This window comes from Centrocercus urophasianus, unplaced genomic scaffold, assembly GCF_019232065.1.
Source record: "Centrocercus urophasianus isolate 14NV4802_14NV808 unplaced genomic scaffold, USGS_Curo_1.0 seq_1100, whole genome shotgun sequence".
Taxonomy (NCBI): Eukaryota; Metazoa; Chordata; class Aves; order Galliformes; family Phasianidae; genus Centrocercus; species Centrocercus urophasianus.
Genome location: NW_024884255.1, coordinates 19,820 through 34,401, shown reverse-complemented (window position 1 = coordinate 34,401; position 14,582 = coordinate 19,820). Strand labels below are relative to the sequence as shown.

The 14,582-nt window shown below is 41.4% G+C and overlaps 1 protein-coding gene across 1 annotated transcript; it reads right to left on the bottom strand.

The window, feature by feature from the left end:
• Nucleotides 1-16: 16 nt before the first annotated feature.
• Nucleotides 17-14,382, bottom strand: LMLN (leishmanolysin like peptidase). Its single transcript, XM_042809162.1, has 17 exons — nt 14,224-14,382; nt 14,010-14,107; nt 13,886-13,916; nt 13,127-13,209; nt 12,543-12,660; nt 11,942-12,111; nt 11,209-11,314; nt 10,883-10,977; nt 10,074-10,191; nt 9,265-9,372; nt 8,425-8,501; nt 8,197-8,307; nt 7,312-7,444; nt 6,577-6,736; nt 5,745-5,875; nt 4,815-5,025; nt 17-4,027 (listed from the first exon to the last, which is right to left on the bottom strand). The coding sequence occupies exons 1-17, from the start codon at nt 14,380-14,382 to the stop codon at nt 3,933-3,935; spliced, it is 2,004 nt and encodes a 667-aa protein (XP_042665096.1). The 3' UTR covers nt 17-3,932.
• Nucleotides 14,383-14,582: the final 200 nt, after the last annotated feature.

The window sequence follows — 14,582 nt, the reverse complement described above, 5'->3', positions numbered from 1 at the left end:
GGCCAAGAAGAGTCCATTTTCTACAGACGTTTTTATTGATGAACATATTTTTTTCCTTCTTTTGCATGACACTTTTACACAATAAAATAAGACTTGAACTTCATAAATAACAAAAATTAGCCCTTATATCTCAACCCAGTCAAAATCTATGTAAAATAATTTGTTCTGTATTTACATTCTGTACCAAAATAAGAAACACATATTCAAGGTCAGCCAGTTCTCCCAAGACAGTTGTTTTATCTCCAAGGGAAGCTTCACATTCTGAAGGCACCATTTACACTTTGGAGGTCTGATGGTGTAAGATGGCATCATTGAATGTAACAACACAGACCCCTGACCCAAAGAGTGACACAAGCAGTCATCCAGCCAAGCACTGAGCCAAGCCCAACCAGGCTGCAGGCTCCCACAGCTCACAGCCACGCATGGGACATGTGGGGAAGGGAGGACCTATGCATCCCTCTCTACTGAAATGTATTTGAGCAGGAAGATTTGCACCAGACTTCCTAATTAAGTAGTGCATAACAAAAAGAATAAGCTATGTTGCACCAACAGTCAACTGGTGAGCATCAAAGTTCAGTTCCAGTTATTAACCTGTACACAGAGCAGCCTCCCAGAACTTCAAGACATTTCAAGGGAAAGGAGCAGCCTGTTTCTCTGTGTCATTTAACTTGGTGCATACTCCAGACAAAAGCTCTCCTTCCTTCTTATAACTGAAACACGCGAAAAATGAGTTCCTACAGCATGACTTGCCTCGACTTCTAATTGAAATATATATAAATTTGAACTACTGGGATAACTAAAGATGACCAATTTACTTCCACAAGGAAACACGGAACCTGATTTTATAACATTAAAACCGTGGACATTACATACTGGAAATGTAGAGGAGTCAATCCATTTATTTCCTAGGGCAGGAAGAGCCCAGGGAATAACGCCAACTACCCTGGTGAAAATGAGGCTTGTTTGCACCATACCTCAGTTTTCACATCTAAGAGTTGCAGAGTGATGGACTGGCCATGACGTGGTCAGGAAACCCAAAGCAGACGCCTGCAAATTTCGCATTTATTTCAAGCCAAATAAACTCCTACTGGGGAAACCATACTTAAGGCTATGCAAATGACCGTTTTAAGCTACAATTTTAGCTGTGTTCTACACTAAAAAATGGCTTATGCTTCCTACTATGTTTATGTTGCTCTTAAAGACCTGAGGCGTGTTTTTACTTAATTCACCTTAAGCTGCTCAAGTTAACAACAGGCTAAAAGCTGAACTCAACGCCACACAGAACTGAGGTAGGCAGTTTTATTCAGATCTTCCTTTTGACAGGCCACCAATTCACTGCCACTTTAAAGAGAACCTGACACATCCTCTGGCAGCACCAACAAGATGCAGCCACCAGCTCACTGACAGAACTGGTTGGATTCTGCCCGCCTTCAATCTGCCCTCTCAACAAGTTGCATCCAATTCCGTGGTTCACGGCCAATTTAGGGGCTGCACGTCAAAGAGATTACAACTGAAATCTCAGATTATTAAGGCGTTAATAGTTTTACTTCACTGGATCCACTGATGCAGCTACTCAGCAGGTAGGACCGAACCTGACTGCTAGCACTCCGACAGGCAGGCAGATGCTCCCTGTAGGTACGGTGCACCGCAGCCTTTCTTTGCTCAAACATATCCAAATCCAGAAGTAGGGAAGCATCGACATTTTAAGCCATCTTTCAGTTTTCAGTTAGTGCTCAGAAAAGCCCTCGAGATAAACAACTGGGTAGAAGATAAAAAAATACTCACTCAAATATAACAAACTCCACTTACACATAGAGACCAGCATATCAAATACCAAGTGCAATAAATTAACACCATTAGAAATGTTTAACAGTTATAAAGTTAACCAGAGAGTTCCAACAGTGCAAATATTTCACAGTAAGAAAAAATAACCAATAATTTCTTTTCAAGTATAAAAAGCATTGCTGTTGAGTGATGCCATTTCAACTGTATTATTGCACAACAGACAAAAGACACAATACCAACCTCTGGGGCCAAAGATATATTCTCAAACCTTTACATTTTCAAGGAATCCAGTTACACTGACTGCTGATTGTGCACACCTTAAAAAGTTACCGGTGTTTGCTCATCAATTTGAGTGTTTCTTGATTCAAACTTGTACACATTTAAAGCATTTGATCCCTAATTTGTATTGCTTCTCAGAAACACCAATTAAGGCTAACCAGGCCTTGTTTAGCTCAAAGCAAACTGTGCATAACTTGCAGATCAGAAGGGAACTAGCCCAGTGCAATGTAATCTCCTAGCAATGTGCCCTCAGACAGTTTTAGCTAACAGCTTACTCACCTCACCAGTGTCATAAATTGTCTATATACTAGGCACGAAGATAATCTTTAGTGTCCTCACAAGTACAATGGAAGTCCTATTATTAAACATTAATCATAGCTAAAGAAGTTACTCTTTCCATTCCTCTGCCTTTCATTTTAGAAAGGAATCAAGCCTTAAAGAAGTGGTGTAACATCTTTCTCTCCACCTTTGTATTTTTAGTGCACTTGCACATCTGCTCCCTTGTTGAGTACCTTCCCACAAACGAGAGTTATGCAACAGGAGAGGTAAGGGTTGGACCAAAAAGAGTTTCCTTGGCTCTAAGAGGCATTATTAGTAACACATTATGTAGGGTCAGGAACAAAGAAAAACATCTTCACAAGTGTCAGATAGAGCAGCTGTCCTCAGTGAGACAGACTTTGCTCATTTCCTTCCTCAAGCAGATTTTGTCCCCTAAGAGATGAATTTTGTACCAAGGCATGCCTTTGCATATCTCAATGTGTCTGATTCTCTAACGTAATCCAAATGCCAATTATTTGGGTAGTTGAACTATCAACTACAGGTTCAAGAAAGAGGGGTGGAAGAAGACAGATTAGACTTTTCTTTACCTACTCAATACAGTTTTGGCCTAGAGAAGTCAGTATGGTTCTGTAAGATGATAGCTGCCATAGCTACTGGCTACAAAAAAAAAGTGAGAACAGCTGCATTAATGCTCACTCTAATAAAAAACAATGCCATGATTTAAGAAAAAAATCAAATAAAATTAGAAAACCTATCCCAATTTTACAGACCAGTATCAGTACCGAAATGCGTTTGTCTAGCAAACCATTCTGAGAATATTCAAATACTTCACATATTCCATTTCACATGCTAAACAAAGATGTGACATCTAAACAGCTGTCATGGTCATCACTCTAAAATTCCACTCTGTGCACGTATGAAGGTTTAAGTGAACCCCTTTAAGTGAAGATGCTTTACTGCAAAATTATACGAATTCTGAGAAGCCTCAAAGCTGCAGAATTCAGTTGTGGAAACAATTCCCAACACCTGGTCCATTCCATTCCATTATTTTTCCCTGTAAAATGTAAGAACTGACAGAAACCTCCCATACCTGCTTAGGTCTGAGTTATTACCAGTGATGATAACTGATTTTCACATGGCTTTCAAACTAAACCACTGAGGTATATTTCCAGTTTGAGGCTGCTTTGCTACCAGTCACGCTGAAGAAAAAAAAGAAAAAAAAAAAAAACAAAACACAAACCAAACAAACTACAATCCCAAATTCTACTACAGCAGTTCTCCTTTCAAATCCTGACCAAGCTGCCAGGAAGGCTGGCACAGCGATCTTGTTACTGTGTCAAAATCAAGGGTTGCAATTCAAGAAAATACTGGCACTTATTGAGATGACATGGAACGTTTTCCACCTCTCTCAGGCTCTGGCTGCTGCTGTCAGCACCCCCCTGAGTACTGCCTGCACCACTACTCGCCAGGAGAGATGAGGCTCAGGAGAAGGCAGCTGCCTGCAAAGACAAAACAATTCAGTGCTCCACAATAAGAGGTGCAACACTGCAATGCATCATCTTGAAACATCTTCTGGCTCCCTGCTTGAGCTACGCACAGAGGAATAATCCTGTTACCAGTGGAATCAAGTTAGCCATCAACAGCCAGAGGGTTACGACCAGGCTAGACGAGGAAGAGCACAAGTCTGAAACAAAGAACAAAACAGCACAAAGTTTCTATGTTGCATTTAAAGTGAGGATAAAATAACCAGAGAGCAAAAATGTATCTGTTGTCTTTGCAACATCTTATTGGCACTGATTTATTTGTAGCTTTCAAGGCTAGCAATCCAGAGCAACCAAGTAACATTACTATCCCTCTTATAGGTGACCAGTTTATTTTTTCCTTAATTTTTCCTTTTTCCTTAAATAATGCAATAGAAAAAATACATCCAACAATTAAAGAATTGATTAAAGGCTTAAAAATAAGCCACAAATGAGAAATACTGTAAAGAATGTTCTCCTTTACTGGTCAACATTTGAGAGAATCTACTCTTGATAAAATATTAACTGGTCGTCAGTGAATTAAGCTTTCTTCTTCCTTCAGAAAGCAAAGTAACACCTGCCTTTTGTGCTCTGGACTACTGCATTAGTACTGTCAACAGGAAAATATATGAGTACTCCTTTTGCACTAAGGTGACGATTTTGAAGGTCATGTTATGTTCCCCAGAACAGAGATCTGGTTTTCTAAAGCTAGGTTTCTGGGATGATTACCAGAAGGAGACACGACAAAGTATTTTTGTTTAGATGTATTTCTTCTGCATTAGCCACTAGAAGCAAAAGCATGATTGCCCAGCACCTTGCCACCTTCCTTTAACGTCTTAGGATCCTGGAATAGCAAGACCATGGCTCTCTTCCCATTCATTAATGTGAATCATCAGTGCTTTCAGATGTTTTAGATCAAGCCTCACTTCAGCACACCGTAAGACACCTTACCAATTGCTGCAGCTCTCGATAAGTTCAAAGCTGGAGGATCCCGCTCCGGGGGACAGGAGTCACAGAAATCCCAGCAGGAAGGGCAGATCAGATTGCCAACATGCACCCAGCCGTTCATCTGAATGCTCACAGTTAACACCTGACCTGAGCGGCTGCACAAGTATGCAGTGTCCTTCACCCAAACATGCAGCCCTTGTGGAGAACAAGAAACCTTAAAATAAAGGAATAAAAGCGAAGTCTGTATTATGATTTACTACAAATACATTTTTCCATGTGGGATCTCTTTCAACAGGGAAATAAGATGCTCAGTAAGCAGTCTGTATACAGCATAGATTACCTGCAAGTATTTTAATGCACTCCCAGCAACTGTCTAAAAAAATGCACTGACTGCACTCTTTCATGCAATTACACAGATAACCAATCGAGACTGAGCAAAATTCTGCTTCTGCTAAAAACTGCATTTTAGAGTTGTGCTGTCATTGAAAGAGACACCTCCAGCTGAGACACTCGCTGAGTGGTAGGAGGACAACGAGAAGTGCCATGTGCACAGTGCTTCCTGCCACAGACAAATCAAAGTGATTTAACTCATGTCAAACGCCGACAGACAATTTCAGCATAAGTATTCTCACTTAGCTTAGGAAAAAGCATCACAGAGATAAGACAAATGAAGCCCTTAGCAAGACTGGAGGTAACACACGGTCTGCCCAGTGGCCACACACTTGACTCGATGTGCCATCTAAACTACAGACTTATGGTTGAAAAATACTTCTTCTCAATGCATGTCCTGGTTAGTTAATTAAAGGAAGAGAGGATTCTGAACCATGCCCAGGTGCCCCAACCCACACCGCATGTCAGACTTTTCTCCTTGATTTCCAAACAAACAAAAAACCAACAAAGCAAGAAACAAAGCCACGCAACATACAATCTTACTTGGTAACATCCGCTTCCCCAGTCAGGGTAACTGAGCTTCCTCCTGCACTGCTCCATGACAAAAGCTGATTTCTGAATCAGACATACAGAGTTTGGTCCATATTCTTCTGCACCATAGTTTTTGGTAGGATCTGAAGTGGAGAGAATATATTGAACTGCAATTTACTACGTGAAAAGGAAACACATGTCAAACAAGCCTGCCATAATTAATGTCACTACAGTTAATTCCCAGTTTCCTTCTAGGATCTTCTAGACCATTAACCATAACTCAATCTGCGAATCATATTGTCTTGAAGATGCAGTGCAAAGAAAACAAAGGCATTTTCCATATAAGCACATGAATATGTTTGCCCCAGAGAGAGCCAGTTGTAACTGCTGGCTTGAGGAGAAGGAGTGGTATTCATTTTGTTTTGAGAGAACTGCAGAGATGAGTAACAAATATCCTACAGGATTCTGCACTCTGCAATATTCTGAGTTAGGGACTACTCTGGGAGGCAGACCCACGCTCTGCCAGTCTGCCAGCCTCCCTGCTTTGACAAAAGACTACAAAGATGGAAAGCATGATTTTTTTCAGAGACTCAAAAACAATCAATCAACCCTCCACCCACAACCTCTGTCTTACATTTGGATCATCTCTTTCAACCCTTATGCAATTTCTGTATTTCATGTATACTTGGGAAGAAAACACCAAGTAACCAAGTGCAATGCTTCTCAGTCCAGCACGCAGGGCAGTGTGACACTAATTTTACATCCAATGACTTTGGATTACAGCAAGACCTTCCCAGATAAACATACAGTCTCTTAAGCACCACATTAAAGCCCTGAAACTAACCTGGTTGGTTTTCAATTATTCTGCAGTCTGAGCTGCGTTGAAATTCACCACTTAAATGCCAACTGAATTCTTGACTGAAGGGACAATAGTCAGCAATTTCTACTGAGCCACCATAGTAAGGCAAATCTTCTGCTGGTACTCCACTGAGATTGTCAAAATACTGCCAAACAAAAGAGGTAGCTAAGCAGTTTGTACAAAGACAAGCCTACAGCTGGGTTGCTTGTTTGTTTTTAAATAGAACAAATCACTACAGCTGTAAGAACATCAATTACTTCTCAGGAATGCTATTAACAGACACTTATAATACCCCTGAGCCAGATGAGCCCAAAGTACTTAAGAATACATAAACAATGCACTGGGATTCACATGTCCCTGCACTGCCCCCTGTCCCTTTTTGCAATTATAGCTGGGATGAAACAAGAAATTCCATAGTATGACAGCAACATAAGGCAGCAGATGAGGTGAAGAAAAGCTTCTGTTGCACACTAACATTATCATCTGAGATTTGCTTAAACAGATGAGCAACATCCTTACCATCTTCTTAAGGTCACAAGGCCTTATTTCAGGCCTTCATACTTCTTATAAGAAACTGAGCAGACATTTTTCACAATATCTACTCTCACCTACCAGTTCAGAGAAAAACAAACAGACAAACAAACAACAAAACCATGCACCTGACTGCATAACACAGTAATGCAGATGTTTAGTTATTTGATAAAGTTAGATCCACAATACCTGATATTCCTGAGGTAAGTGCTTTGGAAACTTCTGTAAGTTGCACACTGCTACTGCTCTTTGGTCCTGTCTGCAGGTTAACTGCAAAGGGTTACCCCTCAAAGTGTCACAGTATGGACTGATGAGTTGCCTCCTCAAAGAAAAATAATTATAATAACCCAATCAGATTAACTGCTTCCTGCAATATAACTACTGTCTGTTATATATACTATATATACTGTTATATATACTGTCTGTAATATAACTACTGTCAGCTGTCTGTTCCTGCTCTCCTTCACACCTGTTCAACCACAAAGAAGCAGGGTTAAATTGTCTGTTATGAGCTGGCAATACTATTTGTCTGGTTATGAACTTCCTAATTTCAAGAACATCAGGACTGCCAAAGTCACAATGCATTCAGTTTCAATGACAGTGCTCTGTAAACCTTGAAGTAAAATGTTTACAAACCAAACGAGGCCACCAGGGAGCAAATTTATAAGTACTGTAACAAACAAACAAAGAAGGCTTTGCTTTGACATGGGTAACACACATTTTTGGTGCTTTAAGTAAATTCCAGCAATGCAAAACACTGCTAGCTGCATTTGCAGTTTAAGATGACAAAGCTACAAGAGTTGTATAAGTCCCTCTCCAAAGCACATTTCTCTTACAGTAAGAGTAAACACATTCCACATTCTAAGATGTCTGGCTCTGTATTTGTTGGGTAAAGTACTACTGGTCTTAATACATTTCACGTGCTCTTTCTTGAGTGCATTCTGAAGATACTTCAAAGAACATTCCTTGCATATTACTTCTTGCTGAGTTTCATTTGAAGAGGGCAAATGTAAACGAGCATCTGCTTACTACTACTCTTTTTTTTTTTCTTTTTTTTTTCTTTGAAAGACTTACTTCTGTTTCTTTTGATCAATCCAGAACTTACAGCTCTTCATTACGAAGTCACAGCCTTTATTACGGCCCCAATCTAATTTCTCTGCCATGCTGTAATTTGCTCTATACCACCTGCAAAGGTATTTTGAAATGAAAATACAGTTATTTGAAAACTAGCATCAAGTAAAGCAAACAACAAACACACTTGAAGAAAAAAAAAAATCCATTATCATTCATATTAACACTCACCCTGTGTCTTCCATTAATGCTAAGGTGATCCTGGAAAACACTCGGTTCTGCGTATGGGATCCAGTCATAGCTTCATTCTGAAAGTCACCACATACTATTAGTAAGCTCTTGAAAAATCATTAATTAAGAAAATGGCTTACTATGAGAAAGCATTTTATGTTACAGCCACTCAGTGAGGGTCATTGGAAGTTCCAGTCCCTTACTATAGACAATCCAGCTCTTTAGATTATCCTCATTCAGCTGCTTTTGATCTCAAAAATGCACGTTTTTTCAAGTTTACTTCCATGAAAAGGTCTGTCCTAAAGCATTTACAATATTGTTCACCAACAGTGATTAGATGGTACATCTTTGCCCAAAATAACACATAACTCAGCGTTACAAATAAAAACAAGCTTGGGTGTCAGAAGGGAAGTGTTTCCTTGGTCAGCAAGGTTCTGGAGTAAAGATGGGAAAAGCTTCCCCTAATGAGACATGCAGGTAAAGACAAAATCCAGACAGTGACAGCCTGAATGATCAGAGATAATGAATTGGATGACACAATTGAATTGAGTCAAAGGAATAGCCCCTTTCCTCTAAAAATGAGGCCTTCTCAAAAGGGCAAGCAGCAGATAAATGGGACATTTCATTTTTCAGTAGTTACCTCAAACCCATATTCTGAGATTTAGCAATGACATAAAAATAGACTATTCTAAAAATTGGATGCTTGTTTCTAGTTAAGCAGTTTTAGCTATATTTCAGTGAGCTTTGACACAGCCATGTTTTTGAGGCTCCAGTATCACTAAAAAAACAAAAATAAGAGAAGGGGGAGCAGGCTTTTCTATTCCTAATATTAGCACCAACCTCCAACAACCTCTTCTCCCAGTGATTGAGCTCAGTGCCCATGCCACCCTGATTTTCAAGCTCCATTCCCTCTAGGATTGGACAATCGAAATGTTTCCGAGCTTCTTCCTAGAAAGAAAACATTTCAACACAACTCTCAAAATACAGAGAAGCAGTCATATACATTCCTCACCTTCTAGAAGAATCTTAAGAAACTCTTTCAGCATTTTCCTTTCAACTATCTTGTTTCCCTTGTAACATAAAATACTTCTCTTACTGAGATGCTTACTAAGCCAACTGGCACCCCAACACCAAGCCTAGCAATTTGCCTACTTATCTTCCAGAAGCAACAAGCCATTAAAGCCTGGAAGAATAAAACAGCAGAATTAAGTGAAAATACTGTGTGAATGCGAAAGACTAAGTTAAAAAAAAATAATGTTGTTATTTTTAGCACCACCAGCACAACCTGTTTCTGAGGAACACCATGGGGAGGGGGTGCAAACGAAGTTTTCTGTGAAGAAGCACTGCACGTCAACTAGTTTTGTGTGAAGAAGTGCGTTTTCCAGGAGATCTGGAGACCTTGAAAGGCATCACAAAGCCAAAGCCTGGCCTTTGCCAATGTGACAGCACCTATGGGCACTGCTATGCTCTGAGCAGTTTGGCCAGCATGGCCAGTTTCCAGAAAACAGACTTTTGCCCTATACACCGCGTTACATTTGAAACAAAGTGGATTTTTTGCCAAATATGAATAACATTACAAAAGTAGAAAATATTCATGACACTGAAATGTGACAGTAACCTTCACATGCAAAGTGTAACTTAACACTTACAACAACACGAGGTGTTGTCAGAAGATGAACAGCATGGCGCAGCATTTTGCCACCACGAACATCCCATAACCTCACTGCTTTCTGAACAACCTTATCACTCCACTGATACAAACCTAGGCTGTAAGAAGAGTTTGTTAGTTACAGATCCTTCCCATAAATACATGCAACTATGCAAAGTTTCATTTCCATTAAAAAAAACAGAACGAAGAATAATCTCTATTTCTCATTCTTTATGAAGTTTACATTGACTTTGCAATGCTTCTCCTTTGTAAGGTACACATTTATTACATGCACTACCAACAAAGATGACTCACTACTAATACTACTTACACCTTTAGACTCAAGACACATTTCCTGCAGTTATCAAAAATGTACTGCAAATTGTTTATTCAACAACAACATCATCACACATTAGCCTACAAGCACTGTCATTTCTGCTGAACTACAAGCAAGGAAAAATACACGCCTTAAAAAAGACTGACTGTATTCAATGCACCAACACTGAACAGACTACAAAAAATGCAAGACCCAGTCCCGTAAAGTGTTCAGAAAACATGGGTAGTTCTAATGTTTAGCTACAAGCCTTCTGATAAATAAAATCCTGCCTCGTTATCACCCCTATGCATAACAAGGTAAGTGTTTAATGACAATGTAAAGGAAGACTAATATGATTTTTTTTTTTTTTTTAAGCACGAACATAATAAACACAAAGGTATTAAGATGGCTTTTCAGCAGGCTGACAGCAAGAATGTATCAGACAACCTGAAGACATCCTTCAGTGTACTGAGAGGTCCAAAACCAATCAGTACCTTTCATTAAAAGGAGGGAGTCCATCTGCATATCTTGCTGTCAAAGGTTTTCCATCATCATCACGATAAAATGCAAACAGTCCAGCAGAGAAACCCTGCAAGTAAATCAAGAAGGAACCTTTGGTAAGACATTCACACAACAAGTCCAGTGCCATGGAAGTGTTTACATTTCCAGCAGGCACACTTAAACTGCTGCACCTCAAAGCAATTAATGCATGAGTTGAAACAGGCAAAGTCAGAGCTTTACCCTCACCAGACATCCTTCTCTTCCAAGAAGGCAGCAGCACAAGTTTGAGGGAAACGCATTTTATAGTATCAAACCTTACCAGTGCATGGATAATCTCGTGTTTCACTGTAGATAACATGCCAACAAATTCCTGAGGTTGTGTTGAGATCATGTTTGGACACAAGTTAGCATACCCTGCTATTGGCCTGCAAGACAGTTTTATAATTGTTTTCAGTAAAATAGCAGCAAATTCATTTACCACAACAGAAGTAGGATCACAAGATAAAGTTCAGGCAGTAACAGTGGAAGATTACTTTTGATTTAAATACCTCAGCTTTGCAAGTTGAGCTTTATTCTGTCATTGCCGTTTTACATGGATATAGCATTAGTCTTTATTTCAATGACTTCTACTTTGTTATCCTATACATAACTGTATAATCAACGGATATCAAGATGTTACAATCACAAAATAAACAAGAGAGTTAGGCGAAGTGGACAATGATAACAAGAGAGAATAAATGGAAGGCTTACCCTTATGCTGGGCTCACCACAAAACACCAGAAGGAGGGATCTCCAGATGAGATCCTTCCCCACTGCTAGCCAGCTCTTCAATAGGTCTAGGAGGGGTGCAGCCAGGCTCCACCCCTTCCGGCAGCACAGGTGAATTGCCTTCAGCTGTGCTCCTCTGGCTGACTCATGGCTCACCTCAGGTGATCAATCAGAGGTTCAGGCCGTGACTCAGCAGTTCTCATACAATAACATAAGTAGACAAACTCCATACATAAGCTCCAAGTTTAATTTTTAAAGAAGTCTGTAGCAGAGAGAACACTTGCCTGTCCATTTCAGCTTCCAGTTGGCAGTAGGCTGCATATGCAATGATGTTTTCGTGGCCACACCTTTCAGTGGTGAGAGCACTGACGTAAAGGACAAAGTCAGCATCTTGAACCCCTTCTTGGTCAGGTACATCGGAGAGCTGCTCATTCTGATTGTACACCCTGCATTGCTTTGACAATGTTCAGATGGAACTATTAAAATATATCTGCTATGACAGAAACTTTGTATTAACAAACTACAGCTAGCTTGAGGCTAAGAATAAGCCCCATCCTAGGACAGGTGAAGATGAGAAAACTCCCTGCAACAATGCTAAATAAAACCAGAGCCAGGGAATGACTTACAAATGACTAGCTCTCATGATTGAGAAGAGGGGCTTGCCAAGCCAGATGTCCCCAAAGTAGCACACTTTGTTTCCCATAACAATTAGAAAGTTCTGGCTCACAAACAGCATACATAAGCAGCCATTGCTGTACAGTCACTCATACTTAGCATCGCCTGTGAGTGGTCACATACACACAGCAAGCAATATTAATGTTGTCAGTAGTTTCCACAACCAATAGTACTTAAAAAGCTAAGAAGCACCGAGGTAGCTCAGAGTACCTGGAGGTGTTTTTCTGGAACAATAACTGGCCCACATCGTGTGTGGTTGGCACAGGCTCCTCGGCAATACCTGTGAGGGTCAGCTTTTCTCCTCAAATACTGGTTCGTTGCACACTGCCTTCAATCAAACATCAAAGACAGACAGCACCATTTTAGAGTTTAAAAGCAAGCATAGCATAATCTTACAGCATCCAATGGCACTACAATACAAATATTTAACAAGGCAGTATTGTAAACTTTCAAGGTGAAAAACATTAGTTATGCTATCCGGAAGGTACAATGCCTCCAGTTGTTAATGGAATATTCTACAGGTTCAAGGAAAGATTAGGAATAGGTACATAAATAGGGTAGACTAAAAAGGAAACAAGCAGCATGTATGCTCTTTATCATCTCCAAATACAGGTGCTGATCACGGAAGGTTTGTACATTTTCCTCAGGTAGCATCACTCACCACCACTGAACCTCAGGGACCACTGGTCTGAGCCAGGGCATTTCTTGTGCTCTTACTATATTCTTTTTTTAAAGTCCATACTTAATGTTAAATACCAATGACAGTACTAGACTTTCAACAAAAGTTCACATACCTGCTTAGCAAGATAGTACCTGTGGATTTGCGCACTTGAAAAGTCTTCTCCAAGTAAGAGATAGCTTGTGGGAAAAGTTTGTTCTAAATAGAACAAAACCAGAAGTCACCCAGTAGCAGTGCAGACAGATCTTGCAAGCTTTAACAACCACGGTACATGAAATGTGCTAGGTGCTGTGGCTTAGAACAGCAGAGATGCAGACTTCCTAATGTCTTCCTATGCAGTTCAGTGGTTATAAAACCACACAATTGTTTAAGTTGGAAGGGACATTTAAAGGTCACCTGGTCCAATCCCCTGCAGTGACAGGAACACCTACAGCTCCATCAGGTGCTCTGAGTTCAGCCTGACCTTGAATGCCTCTGAGGCATGGGAGATCCACCACTTCTTCAGGCAGCCCATTTCAGTGCTTCACTACTCTTACTGCAAAAAATGTTATCCTTATACTCAGTCTCAATCTCTTCTCTTTTAGTTTGAAACCATTTCCCTTTTGCTATCACAACAGACCTGCTGAGAAGCCTGTCCCCTTCTTTCTTACAGCCCTCCATTAGACACTGAAAGGTCGCTCTCAGAGCTCCCCGCAGCTTTCTCTTCTCCAGTGTGCGTTGTTTATCACAGAATCACAGAATGGCCAGGGTTGGAAGGGACCTCAAGGATCATGAGTCTCCAACCCCTCCGCCACATGCAGGGCCACCAAACTCCCCATTACATGCTAGTTTATAAAAAGGAAAGAGGGGAAAAAAAAAAAAAAAAGCCACATACCTTTATAAGGTGTCTTTTCTCCGGCAGCAAACTATATTAAAAAAAAGAAAAAAGTTATTTTTTTCGCCAATAGGATTTCTGCTCGCAGATACGCGGACAAACCGCAGCACAACGCCATACTCACCCCTCAACGCTCCTGTCGTATATAATCTTAATCCTCAGACGCTGATCCACGCTTCTCTTCAGGACGTGGCTTTCCCTCAGAGGAACCCGATAGACCACCTGCCCGGAGAGGAGCACAGTGCTGCGGCCCCGCTCCCTCCGAGCCGAGCCCGAACAACCGACCCCTCGCACCGACCTCCCCGCCCCGCACCGCCCGAGGAGCCCCGCGGCCGCACCTCCCCGCGGCCGGGCACGCGGTGCTGACAGGACGAAGAGGAGAAAGAGGGGGAAAGGCCGGCGGCGCGGTCGCAGCACAGCAGCAGGGCGGCGGTGAACGCGGCGAGCAGCGGCCGAGGAGCAGCACCGCGGCACCCGCCGCCCGGCTCGGCGGCCATCTTGGGCTGCCCATCTAGCGCGTCGCCATGGAGGTGCTGCCAGCCAATGAGCGGGCGGAGATAACGGACGGGGGCGGGGCAGAGGCGGCCGGCGATCCTGATTGGGTGAGGCTCTTCCAATGGAGGGAGGGAGGGAGGGAAGAGCAAGGCGGCGGCGAGCTGTGCGGGGTAATGCAATGTAATGCAGTGCAATGCAATGA

Bases quoted from the DNA above. Each gene is read 5' to 3' on its own strand.
- LMLN (XM_042809162.1), bottom strand. From the start codon at position 14,382: ATGGCCGCCGAGCCGGGCGGCGGGTGCCGCGGTGCTGCTCCTCGGCCG. The intron at 13,917-14,009 runs GTGAGTATGGCG...TTTTTAATATAG, and splicing joins TACGACAGGAGCGTTGAGGG to TTTGCTGCCGGAGAAAAGAC. The intron at 12,661-13,126 runs GTATGTGAACTT...GTTTGATTGAAG, and splicing joins GGTACTATCTTGCTAAGCAG to GCAGTGTGCAACGAACCAGT.